General features: G+C 43.6%; 1 protein-coding gene across 1 annotated transcript in view; it reads left to right on the top strand.

The window, feature by feature from the left end:
* Positions 1-3,031: 3,031 nt before the first annotated feature.
* EXT2 (exostosin glycosyltransferase 2) overlaps positions 3,032-16,547 on the top strand; it is a 79,393-nt gene continuing 65,877 nt past the window's right edge. The window contains exons 1-5 of the mRNA XM_086462041.1: positions 3,032-3,054; positions 5,021-5,580; positions 5,756-5,845; positions 10,887-11,003; positions 14,498-14,693. Of these exons, the coding sequence (XP_086318167.1) occupies positions 5,045-5,580; positions 5,756-5,845; positions 10,887-11,003; positions 14,498-14,693 (939 nt within the window). The 5' untranslated portion in view covers positions 3,032-3,054; positions 5,021-5,044. The remainder of the gene's footprint in view (positions 3,055-5,020; positions 5,581-5,755; positions 5,846-10,886; positions 11,004-14,497; positions 14,694-16,547) is intronic.

Below are 16,547 nucleotides of genomic sequence, written 5' to 3'. Positions count from 1 at the left end.
GCTGCTGTATGTCACAGCAGGAAAATGTATGGCGTGATGGTAAAGCCCTTAAAAACAAATTCCCAGACGGACCACAAAGAGTCACAGAAAGCAGGACATAAAAGGGCAAAGCAAAGAGAGGTGAAATAGCTGACTTCCCTTGTGCATTTATAAAAATCGATAGCCAAATGCTGATGAGTATTTTTACAAGCTATAAATGGCAACCTGGAGTCTAAAAATAGGTGTTGTGCTGCAGACTTGTCTGGCTGAGCTACATCACTAGAATATAAACAGGCTCCCTGATGTGGTTTCAGGGAAATCTCTATCAAAACAGACTACATCCTCCATTTTTCTTGCTATTTTGTTATAAAATATCTGATGCTACTCGCATTTCTTTTATTCTAGCTTCTAATAAAACTGCACTGCTTTCCAAATTTTCCCACAGGGATGAAACGATCACCAAGCCTCCGTGAATATTTCAGCTACAATTGATTTGATGCACTTTCTTCTCCCTGGCGGAGCAGGGAGGCAGAGGAAACGCCCGTGGGCACTGCATGGGCTGGCACAGGCTGCATTCGGTGGCCCCCGCCCCCCGCCCCCGGCAGCACGTGGACCAGCCAGTGTCCCTGTCACGCGATGGGGCTGTGGACCCCCCTCCCTGGCTGTGTCGCATCTGAGTACAGCTCACGCTGGTGAGTCCCATGGCTGCAGAGATCCAGCGCTCACCCCAGCACATGAATGGTTCCCCTTCTGATTCACAAAACTGGACACTGTCCACTCACCCTCCAGAAGGAGAGTTCCCGCCTCTGATTTATGAACGGGGCAGCTCACAGCAATTTCAAGCTGATGAGTTAAAACCAGAAACACTATGTGCTGTAACAAACCCCAGTGACTTGCGCTAGGGAGGAGGAAAAAGCCGGTACCAGCACTCAGAAAGGATGCTTTAAGATCCCTGAGTCCTTTCTGTTGTTGGCTTTGAATGTCACAGGCAGGATAAAGAAGGTAGCAGTGAGTCTGAGGACAATACTACATCACCTGCTCTGCAACCTGTGTGAGAAGAGGTTGAGAGAAAGAAGAAAAGCACTGCAGTGACAGCATTTCTCCTTCCCTGCGGGAGCACTGAGCTGTCCCTGTGTGTGCATGTTTTTGCAGAAAGCAGTTTTCCCACAGGCGGGTGAAGTGGAAGAGAACTAACCCATTGCTGACAGTCAAGGCTGCTTGAGGACACTGTGTGTGAGAGACAGAAACTCAGTTCAGATATTTGGAGTAGGAACAGGTACATATATCCCCCCCCCCTTTCACAACCACACTTTATAGGATAGTACACCATCGCCTCCCTGTTGTGCATAAGATACAAATATATAAAAATGGATACAAGAAAGATTGAAGAGGGGAATAATCCATGTCAGGCCAGCAAAAGCTGACACTGTGAGATACACGTGACAAGAGTCTTTTAAACAACCAAGGATTATAGAGTAGGAACAGAGATGGCCTGAGTTGCACCCCAGGCAGCAGAGAGCGGGTAGCAGACTGGAGATGCTTCTGGCCCAGAAATCAGGCGACTGAAGGGGCTACAGCAGGAGAAGTTAGTATGGCAGGACCTCACCGAGCTCTGGTAGCTCCATGGCTGTTGCAATGTTCCCTGGAGACCTGCAGCTTTACAAAACAGAGGACTTGCTCCTCAAACAGCCCATGTTGGTCCTCAGATTGGCAGAGGAGAGAGCCAGTAACCAGGTGAGAACTGTTTACAGGCCAGAGATGTAGAGTCATCCTTGTTTCCACCTCAGGGGCACTGAACATAGTCAGGGTCTGCTGGTATCAGCCCAGAGAGCAGAGAAAGGTAAAGAACATGGGTGCCACATGCAGAGATGATATGCTACTACTGCTGGAACCTCTCCACTGCGCCATTGCAGTGTGTGTGGTTCAGCTGCAGCACCTTACCCAGTTAGTTTTTTTCCTTGCAAAGGGTCAGTTTGCCTACAGATCAAGTCAGCTCCCATTTTTTTGGGGACTGAAACCAGTTTCTGTGACTCCCGCACAGCTGAAGTTCTGTGCAACAGGTTTGTTCTGCTCTGTCTGCTGTCAAGACAGGGGTTGGTTCAAGTTGCTCTTGAGAAAGGTTTGGAAAAGGTGTGAGTCTGGTTGGTTTTTTTTTTTTTTCCTCACTTAAACAGTGTGATCCAGCAGGTTGGAAAGTGACACATGACCCAAAAGTCTTTGGTCGATGAGAAAGCCCAAAATCGTTCTGGAGAGGGGCACAAAACTGGGAGAAAGTGAGCCAGGAATGGAAATATATGGAAAAACAGGGCAGTGGCAGCTCACTGGTTACAAATTTTGGGCGCCCAGATAAACACTTATCTCGTCCCAGTGCCCTTTCTGGCTGGAGAAGCATCCCTTCAGTGTCAAGAGGCCTTCCTGAATCCTGCAGCAGGCTTCAGTCACTGGGCTGGGGCTAAATCCAGCACCAGGTTGGAAGGAAAGTCACCAACAGTCAAGAAAACTCCCCAAAATGTAAAGCAGGCTTTGGAAGTGAGCCAGGGCAAGGAGCCTGCATGGCGTGGTGGGGTTGCACACGGGGCTAGGGGCTGAGGCAGGAACATGGGGTAGGGGTGGAGGAAAGGCCATGGCCTTTGCCTGGAAATGTTGGCAGTTTGAAAATACGGGGTTTCTTCCCCGAAAAAAGGAGCTATAGTCACGGGTGAATTCAAAAGGGTCTTAAACCCCTGCAGCCACTGAGTGTCGGCAGGCTGAGCAGCATGGCAGCCTTGCCCTTGCCCTGGCCCTTCCACTTGCCCTGGCCCTGGCTCTAGCCCTTGCCCCTGCCCTGGCCCTTCCACTTGCCCTTGCCCCGGCCCCTGCCTCTGCACCCACGCCTCCCCGGGCCGTGACCTGCCCCCTGCAGCTTCGCCCTCCCGCCGCATGGGGGCGCGCTTCGCGGTAGAGCGGCCGGACTGCGACCCTCTTGGGCAGCGGGTGGGTGGTGGCGCCTGCGCACGCCGCCCCTGCCAGGCCGGGAGGCGGTGGCGGCTGCCGGGCGAGCTTCGCTGCGTGGGGCCCGAGCCACTGCGGGCGGAGGTGAGTGTGGGCGGTGGGGGGTGCGGGCCGCCCTGGTCCGGCGCCGTGAGGGGAGGCCGGGCCGGGCTGGGCCGGGCAGGGCTGTGGCGGGCGTTGGCGGCAGCCCCCACCGTGCCGCCGCTCCGGGGGGCCGCGCCTCCTGCCCTGTGCCCGCGGCCGGGGAAGGAAGCAGGAGGTGGGGGAGCCGCGGCGGGGCTGGCTTCGGCCGGTTGTTTTCGGGGGTGCGGGGCACCCGGGTCAGCCAGGGCCCTCCCGAGGCGGCGGCTGTGACCGGGCTGTTACATTCCGTCACTATTTTGCCGCCCCTTTGGCGGATTCCTCTTACTTCTAATGCTCCAAATGCCGGTACACCTTGTCTGGTGCCGGCAGGTTGGCCAAGGGGACTCTGTGCGGTGTGAAAGTGGTTCAACGCTTCCGTTTCACTGAGTTTTTTTCCCCCTGGGCTTAGGTCTGGGCAGCTTTGCTGAGTGGCTCAAATGCTCATTGCAAATCATAATCTTTGTCATAATCCAAGTGGTTCTGGTGCTCTGTCAGGAAGGAGGAATAACATGGTTAACAGTCAGAAGCGTATGGGAAGATTTTAGTTATAAAATGGATAGTAATGTAGCATTCTGGCATCTGTCCCGGTAACAGCATCATGTGTGTATTATCTTGTACAGTATGCTTTGAAAGCAGTCTCCAGAATCAGAATGTAAATTGGTGAGAGCAACTGTTAAAAGCGGAATATTTATTAGCATCTGAGATTTTTTTTGTGCTGCTGTGTGTAAGTACAGTCACTTCATGCATTAGCCACCCCGTCCTAAGAGTCTTTTGTTAAGAACTGCCAAATAAATGTAACCTAATTTGTTATAAAGACTATTTAATGCCTTATTGATACTTCCTTTATTCATATTTGTTGTCTACTCTACAGTTTACTTTCGGGTGTTCTTTCTTGCCCACAAAGCAAGAAAACATCCCCTTTGTCCTAAGGGAAAACACATAATTATTCCATCCTTGTTCTTCTTCAGGAAGAATGTGCTTACTGCATTTAAAAAGCTTCTGCTGTGGAGAGTTCAGGTTGGATTTATTTATTGTGGAAGCTTTAGTTGAAAACCTAAACAGGTTTTGCAGACAGCAAGTAGCTGGTTCTTCAGTCTGTAGTTAAATTGCGTCTTGCTGGCAATTCTGTGTGTAAAAACTTGTAAAAAACATCAAAGATGACAGTAGTTGTATGACTCTGTGATACTTTACATCATGTTTTTCACCATAAGTGTTCTTCAGACTACAGTGAACTATTATTTAAATGCTTTCCTTAATGTAGCTGCAGTGGCAGCTCACAGAACACTTTTTTTGCCCCCAAAGGCATATTGACAAAGTTCCTTTTTCTTACTGGCCGTAGTTCAGCATCATTCTAGTCAGATATGGTGAGGCTCCTGTAAAATTCATTTTAAAAGCTCCTTTACATTAGAAGCAGTATAACCATCCTAAGTTCTTCTTATATCACACATCTTCTTATAACGGCATCACACGTTGTCAGTGTGATGCCCTGTTATAAGCCCTTTGCGGGGCATGCAGGTTGTTTCTCTTCACTTGTAGATAAGCGTTTTATTATTTTATTAGTATTGTCTATGAATTCACTTAGATGTAGATGGAGTGCCGCCTACGAGGACTCAGACTTCTGTAGTGTCTGAGACATCTTTCTCCCCTCTCTGCCCAAGCCACGTCCTTTTCTGACTTGTGGTTGTTAACTGATAACATCATTCTGTTACAAGACCCAACAGATTGGCCTCATATTGTCCTTGCCCAGTGTCTGTCCTGGTTGGCATCTAATGTTCTGGGGGCACATGTGAGCCTCTGAAGAAATTTTGCTGTAATCTGCTGAGGCAAAGAACCTGTCTTGTAAGGGCTAACTGGATGTTTCTCTGCATTGTGATAACTGTGTATCTTCCAGAGTTCATCCTAAAACTTCTGTCTTTCTGTTTTGTAGAGACAAGAGGTAATTGATTCCATTATGTGTGCGTCGGCCAAATATAACACCCGGGGTCCAGCCCTCATCCCAAGGATGAAAACCAAGCATCGCATCTACTACATCACTCTCTTTTCCATAGTTCTGCTTGGCCTAATTGCTACAGGAGTGTTCCAGTTCTGGCCTCACTCCATTGAGTCATCCAGTGACTGGACTGTTGAAAAACGCAGTGTCCATGATGTGCCTGTGGTCAAGCTTCCTGCTGATAGTCCCATTCCTGAGCGGGGAGACCTCAGCTGTAGGATGCACACTTGCTTTGATGTTTATCGATGTGGCTTCAATCCCAAAAACAAAATCAAGGTATACATCTACTCACTGAAAAAATATGTGGATGAATACGGGACGTCAGTGAGCAACACCATTTCCAGGGAATACAATGAGTTGCTAACTGCCATCTCTGACAGTGAATTCTACACTGATGACGTCAACCGGGCCTGCCTTTTTGTGCCATCCATAGATGTCCTCAGTCAGAACACGCTCCGTATCAAGGAGACAGCTCAGGCTTTGGCACAGTTATCCAGGTACTTACTGAAACTTCAGTGTGTGAAGTTAAAAAGCACAAAGTGGAAAAAACTAAGGTTAATGCAGGAGGGGAGGACACAGCAAGTCAATGGCAGAGGTAGGCTTTGACAGAACTTCTCATCCGTATGTTGAGGATGCCTTTCTAATTGTTGTCCTTTTCTTCTTCTGCCTTAGGTGGGATCGAGGCACAAATCACTTGCTCTTCAATATGCTGCCTGGAGGGCCACCAGATTACAACACTGCTCTAGATGTTCCCAGAGACAGGTATGTGTTTTGCTGTGTTTGAATGCACAGATCTGCGTTTAAATGCCACTGAAGGAGCAACAAGCTCAGAAGTGCAGCTGATAGCGAAGGATGGGCTCCTTAACGTTTACAAAGCTGGAATATGACTTCCTCTCTTCTCAAAAAAGGGAAGGAGTGAAGTCTCTGTCTTGTATAGGAAAAGTGTTTGCTCCTGAAATCTGACAGCTTGGCCCTATCCTTGGTGTTCTACGGGATGGGGCTGACAGCTTTTGCTCTTAACTGTTGGGCTTGCTGTAAGGATGGAGAATCTTGAGGTTCGATCTGTATCTTGTGTGTTACTGAGCCTGAACGCTTTACAGAGTGTCCCCTTTGATGCAAATTAGAAGTCCGAAGATGATTGTAGCTGCAGCTTTCTGATAGAAGTCAGGTTCTTCGAGGGCATTTTAAAGCAGCTGCTCTACTTGACGAAACTATGGTGAATTTCAATAGGTTTTGTGATCTTAACAATCACACTGCATTTGTAATTGGACAAATGCTCTTAGTTTTTCTCTGGGAAGTGTGTTTTGAAAATATTTGCCAGAAATTTAAAAGGTGTGAATCCTGAGCTCAGTTTTCACTTGCAGAATAGTTTGCTTTTGGTACAGGAGAGGAGGTTGTAAGGCAAAGAAAATTGGAATAAGAGTAAGACAAACTTATTCAGCTTAGATGCTGTTACTGAACATGTTTCTGCTAGATTAGCCTGTACGTGCTTAGTTCTGCTGAGTTAGGTCCCGTGTAACCAGTCCCTCTCTTGAAGGTCAAGGTTAACTTTCTTCTGCCAAAAGTCAACAAAATCTTGCCAGAGATACGGGATCTTTGCTAAGATGATTGTATATGGAGTATATCTTGATTTCTTTGCACCAAAACATCCTTCAGTGCCAGAACAGAGCATGTTTTTTCTGGACAGGTTCAAAGAATAAGTTTGCTCATTGTAATTACATCACTGACTGTGAAGTAAGGCTTGAGATTTTTATTTCTCTGGTTGAAATACGTTATACACTGTGGGTTAACCTGAAGAGGGCAGTCAAGCATCATTCTTACGTAACCAAACCTGTTAATGTGTTAGTAAATACTTGTGTTTGGGATCTTAAATTCCCCTGAAGAAGTATGAATCTTTCATTTGACAGTGCTTTGTTTAATGGAACAGACTGCTCTGGGACTGCATGTTTGTGGATGCATGTGTCTATCAAAGAAGTAGGTTTATTAATCGGACGCAGTAGATTCCTTACACTGCACAACTTTTTTTTTTAGTCTTTTTTATGTAGAATGTCCATTTATATTTGGCCTTATGTGTTTTGGCTTATGCAGGACTGCAGTATGCAGGAAGTGTATAATTTTGGTAGGTGTTTGCTGTAAGTGCTTGTCATGCTAACATGGAAAGCTGTGTAATTTGAATTAAAAAAATCCAATCTTTTCTGGCATACAGCTGTTTTAGTTTGCCAAACTGACTCACCCTGCAGCTGTACAATCACTAGCTGTAATATATAAGAGGTGGAAACTCCTTTTTGTAGGCAGCCAACAGTTAGGTTGTATTCATTGTAGTACAGAACCTGTACTACAGGTCAAAGGTGTGAAGACAAGGGGTCTGTGAAAAAGTCAGTAGTGTGGACCTAGTCCTGGAAGGGCCTGAGTGGTGCACTATGGGGTTACAGTGTGGTTTTAGAGACCTCTGGAGATCTTAGTGCATGTCTAAAGAACAAGTGACCTGGATGTGTTTCCTTAATTTGAGAATGTCCACATGTGTTACAGAATGGGTGGCTAACAAAGGGTGAAGGACAGTTTGTAGCATCGTAGGGTGAGAGGCTGCAGGCGAAAATAAAGGGTCATTGGCAGAGTTCAGTTGGTTTTGAATGACTGGTCTGAACTGTACCAGTACAACTCCAGAAAGACTGGATTTGTGGGATTTTGTGGATTGTTCATGAAATAAACAGGTAATATTTGTGAAGTTTGCACAGGGCGTGTGGCCTGCCTTCTCTACTCAGCTCGTATCGAAGATCATACGTGGTTGAACAGTGTGGATCATGAGGTTTGATAGAGTTGTGTTCTGCTGATTTGCTGCAGAATATTGATCCAGGTAAAATAAGACCTTATATATGAAGGGGAATTCAGTTATATGATATTTTTACATCTGGAAAAGTCTTTAGCTAAGTTACCTCACTGAGGGGTTGTTTGTTTATTAAATCTTTAAATCCAATTTCCAAAGATCGCGTAAGAACACGTTATTCCATAATTTCAAAGATAGAAGTCTGCCTCATGGGCATGTTGACTACGTTGCTGGTAGTAGCTGCCATAACACATGTAATCTCTGCCATGAAACTTAAAAAAATAAGCTCTTTTTTGTTTGTTAATAAGTGCTATTGAATTTGGTACAATGAAGATGAAGGGATTTCTTTTGCAAAGCTACTCTGTAGCTGTAAAATTGAACATATGAACTAAGATACTTTTTCATTCTGCTTCAGTTGATGAATTGGGTTCCTGTGACTTGGGAAGTTTGGCAGAAAGCTGATGATGGTGGCAGCTGGGCAGAAACATTCGGAGTACAGGCCGGTTGGGGCATCTCCTGGAAAGAAAGGAGGATCCATATCTGAAAAGTTGCTCAGGAACAGGCTCGTTCCTCACTGAGCAGTGCAATTTGAAGATTTTTTTTTTTTTTTTTTTTTTTGTCTTGAGTACATTAGGAGTTTATCTCTACTCCATTACTGCACCGTACAATGAAAATCTTGAGTGGAGTTATTTAACTGGTGTTTTTTCCCTGTGGATTTATTTACATAAAAGTCTGCATGACACACACCTGCTTTCTCAAGGCTGATGAGGTGCTGTCATGTTTTCACTGGATCTGATTAGAACAAGCTGGTTGCAGTTTCCCAATTAGGGGGGGTTAAAAAAAGAGGAGGGGGGTATGAAGTGCAAGAACAGCAACACCCAAGCCAATTTTTTCTCCCTGCTTGTAACTGAGTTAATATGGATAAGACATGGAACGTGCAGCTTCAAGGGTGAGACCTAGTCATAGCAGCATTGTACATGTCACCAAAGGGTGGGGGGAGGTGTTGGAAAGGAATCCAAAATAATCACTTGATTTGGAACATAAATTTTCACTCGGCACATACGTAATTTATCATCCTGTTCTTGAGCTGATTTCTGCTCCTACTATAGTTTGTGTTCAGAGTAATAAAGGGCAGGTTGTTTTGATTTCTGTAATTGTCATCAATCTGAAATGCATCTCTAATCCAGATCCACTAATCCAGAGTCTGGGATTTTCAAAGAGCTTCTTAACTCTTAGGATTGCTTGCTTGGCTACTTGGGTGAAGTCACATTTATGGCAAAGTGTGATTGTGGTGTTTGAACTCTGAAGAACTGCGCTTCAGGTCAGAGCAGGAAGTGAAGTATCCCGTGGGACACCTGACGGGGGCTAGAACAGGCAGAACATCCTGGTGTCATGTTCTGATGGGAGAAAATTATAGGTCTTGGATGATAATCAGGTATAACAATAATCTGTTGTATAACACCTGTGGAAAAACCGCTTCTCCAGATGCTGTACTAAGGATTTCGTTCAGTGGTATCTGAAAACAATAATATCAGCTAATGGATTGTCAGTACCTCTTCCAGTCTCACCTTGACTTTTTGTTCTGATGTGTCTGTTCTGATTACCAATGAGACAGGTGTCTGCTCTGATGCGAACTGTGACAGCATGTGAGCTTGTGATAATCAGGCTTTTAGATGTCATTGTAGTTGCTGCAATGGCAACAGCTCCTTGAGATCCTTTCTGGACTGCTTAGTGTAGCGGTGTATTTGTGTCCTGCTTCTCTCCACAGAGAAACTGGAATTGGAGAAATAGTCTTCTCCAGCCTACTTTGTATGGTACCTTAAGCAGACCCAGTATCCCTGGGGCTATTTAAGGTGTAGCACACTGCTGCTGGGTGACAAAGGCCTGAAAGTTTCATCAGCTGTTTGGAAAGTCTTACTAAAGAAGCTTCCTTTGGAAATAGAATGATGTGTTCGTAGGAAATAAGATGATGGTGCCACCTGGTCACTGGAGATGAAATGGCAACTGAAAAGCTGATGTTCTCTACTAGCATATTTCAAAGAGTCTTGATTTGGGTTAGGCGATAGTGAGAAGCCTATTTTTCCTGGCATTGTGAGTGATGCATTGCTTTCTTCTGTACTCGTTGTTCTCTTCTGTTTCTTAAAGCTCTTCTGTGTGGCAAACAGTTGTCCCATCTAGGAAAAGCCACAGAAGATCAGGGTCATCTTGTTGAGAGGTTGAATTACATCTTAATTTATCGATCTTTGATGATTCCCATGCTCTCTAGTGCTTAGTGTCTCAAGCAGCCTCTAGTCTTGCAAGTTAGTTTGAGAACATGCAGAGTTTTTGTTGTCATGTTTTCTGTTTGTAGTATATTTTGTGTCATATAAAGATGCAGTAAATCTCATTAGTTTGTATGATCACTTGGAAAATACAGTTGCAAGTAACTCAATTTTATTTTCCAGCCTGAGGAGTCCAGAGTCACTGTACGCTGCCAAAATAACTATGTTGTTCTACCTGGCCTTGTGTCTGAATATAGCTTGTCTCTAACACTTTGAGAGCTGTGCTATACCCTATTTTAGTGCAGGCATCGAGGAATGTGTTATCTAATGTAAGTAATTAAGAATGTATTTCTTTAAATTAAAATTGACTTAGGACATGTAAGCTTGCAAAAATGCAAAATTATATGCAAAATTATCATAATGACTGCAATGCATTAAATTTCCCTATATTAATGTAAAAATGGTCCATTCCTCGGTGATCATAAGCAATCGTAGGCATTCCATTGATGACTAGATCCAATCTGGCAGTAAGCCCAGTTCATGAAAACTCAAGTGAACTGAAAAACAGCATGAAAAATGCCACTGGCAAAAGCTGAGGACAAAACTTACCTCAGAGCATGCATCTTCTTGATGTTCTGGTAATGACAATCAGTAAATTGTGCTCTGAGGTTGAATGGACTGCATTCTCAGTTTAAAGTCACTTGCTTGTGTTTTTCAGAGCTCTGCTGGCTGGTGGAGGCTTTTCCACGTGGACTTACCGGCAAGGCTACGATGTCAGTGTTCCTGTTTACAGCCCGTTGTCGGGGGAAGTTGATCTGCCGGAAAGAGGACCAGGGTAAAGCAATGCCCATGAATTGGGCAAAGTGCATTCAATGTCATAGTTAATATTGATGCTGATAAAATACAAATATAGTGACTGACTTGTTGGTGGGCTTGGGCAATTTGGTGAGAGTTGCTTTTAATAGCTCTTGCTATTAAAATGTATGATGGTTCCAGTGCCTTGGCTCATCTGCCAACGTGTGGTTTAGCTATGAACTGAGAGATTTTTTTGGAGCGATTCTGTTTTTCCCACTCCAGAAACTGAGCTGTGAAACTTGATATCATGACAGTGTTTCTAGTAGAATTAGATTCAGTATTACCAGTGAGCTGACAACGTGTTTTTGGATATAAATAAAAGTAGTTGTTAATATGTTCGGTTTCTTTAAAGTAAAAGTAAAGCAGAGCAGTAATTCAAAGTGATATAGATTCCCTAATCAATGATTGTTTCGGACAGTTTGTTTTAGGATACTTAAAAGCAAAGCAATGGCAGAAGATTGCTATTGCAATGATCAAAGAAGTGTGCTATACCTTCATTGTGGCTTTAAAGAGATGAAAGGGATCACAGGGATCAACGTGAGGGGCTCAGGTAGCATCAGCCTGTGTAAACTTTGAATGAGTAACAGGAGAGTAGGAGCGAGGATGTGATCTTTACCTCTCCGTATGTCTTATGGATACATTTTTTGTAAATCAGTTCAGATGTTTATGTGGTTCTGAAGTCCTTTCAAAATGACATTGAGAGTTTGGAATAGGAGAAGCCTGTAAATGCAGCTCTGAAGGGAAGAAGATCTTGCAGAGTGAATCTTAAGGAGGTTAGTGTGATTAGCTTGTGAAAAAGAAGAGAGTTGATTTGATTATGGGAATAGTTACATCCAGAGCTTAGAATACTGATTTTATTTTCTTCTTTTTTTTTATGGAGTAAGACACAAACACAAACAACCCCCCTGCCCTGACATTGTAGTTGGAAGTAAAGTGTGACAAGTGGGAAATCACTAATTTTAACAGGGAATGTAATTAGCCATTAAAATGAGCTACCCTGGAAAGCGGTGGTTTCTCTAATCCATTCATGTCTTCAGAACAAGAGTAGGTAGATGGTCTTCCAAGTCTGGAAGATATGTTTTAATCGATTATGGAAGACTGCTCTTTAATATTTCATTAGCCTTTTAATTACACAGCTGAAGATGTTTCACTGTGGCAGGGTCTTACCTCTGCTATGATTTAAAAGACGAGCAGACTGAGGCAATGGGGGTAAATGGTGTACCCACTGATTGTGAAGATCAGGTTTAGAAATGCAGAAACTTTATGTCCTTTTTTCTGACAGCATCCTGTGAAGAACATGAATTATTAAAGTTGAAAACCCTGATTGAAAGGGTGCTGCCGCTATTGGACACAAAAGTTATTGCACTTTGGCACCGATTGCCTTTTCCTCCAGTAAGGGCAGTACTCTTACTGTTGCTCTGGGCTGCTCCAAGTAAGATACTGTATTCAGTTACAGGGCAAACTTGTGCAGCAGTGGTTTGCTTTGCTCACACCCTTTATGTTCCTGCCTGTGATGCTCCTGGATCGGGCCAGTGTAGGAGCATCTGATTGCATCCCAATTGATTCTTTATAGGCCTCAGGTATTATTACAGTCCGACACAGAGTGAAAGCATGCTTTGTGTGTCTGTCTGGAAAGCATGAACGTGATGATAGGCTTCAGCGTGTAAAGAGAGATGCACTAACGTTGTTCATGTCCATGTGGTAAGCAAAATGCTATGTCTGGTTTTAGGTCGGATAAGAGAAACTGTTTTGTGGGAGCTGATGCAATGCATGAGTCTGTGTTCTGTGAAGGTATTGGAGCTCCCGTGTTCTCAAAGTTGGGTTTTTTGGTGAGGAGCAGACTGTAGTCTCCAGAGTACCATCTAGTGGCCAGTTAGCATTGCTAATTGAAATGCATTCACAGGTTTGATCACTTTATGCAGGAGGAGTGTGACAAGGGAATGATGCTCAGAATTCAGGCTTCCTTGGGATAAATTATTACATTCCACTACACTAGTGTGTTATTTCCTGGGAGCTTTTGTAGCAAATTTGATAGCTAGATTTTGGGTGTTATGGGATGATGACAGTTTCAAGGCAAAACTTGGTTTTAAACAAATACACAAACAAACTTGCGTAATTTTTAGCTGGTTATAGGTGGTTTTTATCACTCATCTGCAGCAATATTTCCTTTTTTTAAGGCAAATCCTTTTTTATTCCTCTGACAGAGCTGAACTGAGGGGTTTTACTCTTCTTTCTAGTTGGATTGTTTAAAATACTTTGAATCAATCTCTGCTAGAAATACTTGTTCTGTAGACCTGCTGGTAGCAAGTTGGTAGCAGCTGGAGGCTTGGCAAAAAGAATGTTTAAAAAAAATTTAGGCAAGTCTCATCTGTTAATTGGAGCAACTAAAGTGACCAGCATGAAAATAAGTAGAAGAGGTGAGAAGAGCAGCAGGAGAGGTCTGGCTTTATAAAGTGTGTGTTTGTATGTGTTTTCAGAGCTGTAAATTAAAGATAGCATCACATGGAGTAGAACTGGAATCCTGAGTGCGGGCCTCGTGTTTCCTGTGTTGTTTTGGCAGTGTGAGGCTAGGCATTCACTATGTGTTCCTTTCAGTGGGGAGCGGTGGAGCAGTCTGACTTAGCTGACCCCGTTAAAAAGGAAACCAAAGTAGATGAGAATGAGCATAACAGTTATATGTCATTTTATTTCCCAACATTAATGTAACTTTTTAAAGCAGTGAGCACCTAATATGAGGCCTTGTTCCTGTGTGGTTTACTTCCAGTGTTAATTAGTGTCTTGAAACACTTCAGTATTAAGGTACATTTTAAATATTCACGTTTTGGAACATGGTGGGAGTTGAGAGTGAATGGGATAACACGCCTTCAACTTTGTCCTGGAAATGTTGCCTTTATGTTGCCCAAAAGGGACAGAACTGAATCCCAGGAAATGAGATGAGCTTGTCCTGTTGCTGCTGTCACCATATCAAGATTAAATAAGGACAGGGTAGCTGAGTTGTCAGTTCAGCTTCTTTTTTCAATTAATGTTGGTGAGAAAATATATGGGAGGAGAAACTAGTAGCAGCATTTAGTGTCCTAGTAGTAGCATTTAGTGTCCTATCTACTTTGTTGTAGTACACAAACACCAAACAAAAGAACACACAGTCAGGGCATGAGTAGCAAGCTGTTTTAATGTGTAGTTCAATAATGTTTATTTCAGTTTATAGTAGAAGTTATAATGTATTCTAGTGTAATAAGCGCTCTTTCCAAGTACAAACATATTCAAAGTTGTAAATAATGCTGAGCCTCTTACTGTCCAAGATTTAACTGTGTTGCATCATTACCCTTCACAGCCTTGTCTGAAAATACGGTCTTGGCAGTGAGTCCACACTTAGTTAGTCTTCCACTGCTTTTCCAGGATGGCAGGAAATGTGTTCTAGAGCATCTTAGAAGTAAACTCGCAGTGCTGTCAGGTAACCTTGCTGTGGTTTTGCAGTCCTCGCAGGTATTTCATTCTGTCATCTCAAATGGCTCTGCACCCAGAATACCGGTCTGAATTGGAGGCTCTTCAGGCTGAGAATGGAGAATCAGTGTTGATCCTAGACAAATGTACGAATCTGTCAGATGGGGTCCCTGCTGTTCGCAAACGCTGTCACAAGAATCAAGTCTTTGATTATCCTCAGGTGCTTCAGGTAAGGTTGTCTCTCCTGCAGACTTTTCTTCCCCTTGGTGACTGTCTTAGCTGTGGAGCTGTTCCTGTTTAGCAAGAGTACTGCCTTGTATTTAGTTATCTTGCTGGCTATGTTTTGAACTGCATAATTTATTATGTTAGCTTAAATATTATATCCTAACTTTATTCTTATTTTTAAGAGAACCAAGAACTATGTACTCAAACTGATATGCAGACTACGCTGCAATTTGAAAACCCTGCTTATGTATAGCTACTTCATGAGATTGGTCATGGTGATCTTCTAGTAACACATGACAACATCGTGTAAAGTTAAATGATATGAAGATACTGCCAAATCCAGCAGTAATGGGAGGAGAAGCTTTTGGAGACCAGACAAAATTGCTCACTTTAAAACTGGGGAAGAACATTGGAATCTAAACCCTCCAGAATAACTGGCAAAGTTACCTTCAGCAGGCCTGGACTGGAATTGATTTCTCACATATGACAATCCAGGCCTTGCTAGATGAAGCTTGGAACAGAGGATGGCTTTGTCAACTCGAGGGAAGATTAAAATGAACTTTAAAGAGCTTACATGTTTGATTTATTTGGGGGCAAAAAAGAGTGCTACATTTAAGGAGAGGGTTGGTCAGATATTTTTTGTATGCAGCTTAGTAGTTAAACCCTACAAAATTCTCTGTATAGATGTGACAGACTGAGCTAGATGACTTGTCAGTGTGCAGCTATGAAAATATCTAGGTGAAATGTGTTTCATGGCCTTGGCCCAACTTCCAGAGGCCTTTTGATGTGTTAGTGAAGATAAAACTAGATAGCGTTCTCAGACCCCTGTGTCTTTTGGCAATTCACTAACAGAGAGGTGCTTTGGTGTGCAACGTGGTGAAGTGAGTTATGCCATCGTCCACTGTGCTCAGTCTGTGGCCACCAGCACATAATCTGTCTTTGAACTTCAGCAAATGATTATAAAATAACAAACAAGCTGAGGAAAAGCAAAGTTTCCACCCCTCCTGTTATGTTTTGTAGGAAATATGTTTAAAATTTCTCCTGGAGGAGGGGGAGAGGGAGGAAGGGGTTACCCTGGGTCCTAAACATTCAGCCAAAAAGGAAAAAAAAAAAAAGCTTGCTTTATTTCTTTAAATACAGACCGGATTGCTCCAGTAAAAAGTCAGGGAATCTATATCTGTATCTTGCTATATATGATTTTATAACTTAGAAGAGAGCTGGCACATGCCAAGATTGTTAAAATGCTTTCCTTTGCAGAGCCCTGCATCTCCTTTTGGAATGTCTGGCTGATAACAGTGGTGATGTGAAGAAATGTATTTATAGTAACCTTTGTCTAGACAGGAAAAAGAGTTATCTGGGCAGATGAGCATGTGTATTCACATCTGGGCTTCTTTTTTTCTCTCCCAGACCTTACTAGAGTCTCTTTCACCTGCTGCTGTGTGATCTAGTGAGCCAATGGTTACAGTGGGTGTTCATTCTCTCCACTCCTTCCATTCCCCACACCCTTCTTTTCCTTCTCTTCCTGTCTGGGAGTAGGGGAAGAGGGACTGTGGTCACAGTTCATCCTTTCCAGTGCTGCCTTTACAGACTTCCTTCTAGACAGGCTCTTGAGCTTCTGGGTTGCTAATGCTTCCTGTTTGCAGTCTTCTCTTGAATGGGATTTTCAAGGCTTTTAGTGCTCTGTGGGTATGAACACAGGTCTCATGATTGCATTAGGAAACAAGTGAAGAGCCAGCAAACCCCCTTGTATTTCCTAGTTCCATTTTGATGTTTTGCTGCCCTGCTGAGCCTCCTGGCTCCTTTTCCTGAGGCCACAGAATGCAAGCTGGAAAGATGTTTTCCTATCTGTGGGAGCTCA

This window comes from Leptosomus discolor, chromosome 3 (assembly GCF_034619465.1).
Source record: "Leptosomus discolor isolate bLepDis1 chromosome 3, bLepDis1.hap2, whole genome shotgun sequence".
NCBI lineage: Eukaryota > Metazoa > Chordata > Aves > Leptosomiformes > Leptosomidae > Leptosomus > Leptosomus discolor.
This window is presented reverse-complemented; position numbering and strand designations above follow the sequence as displayed.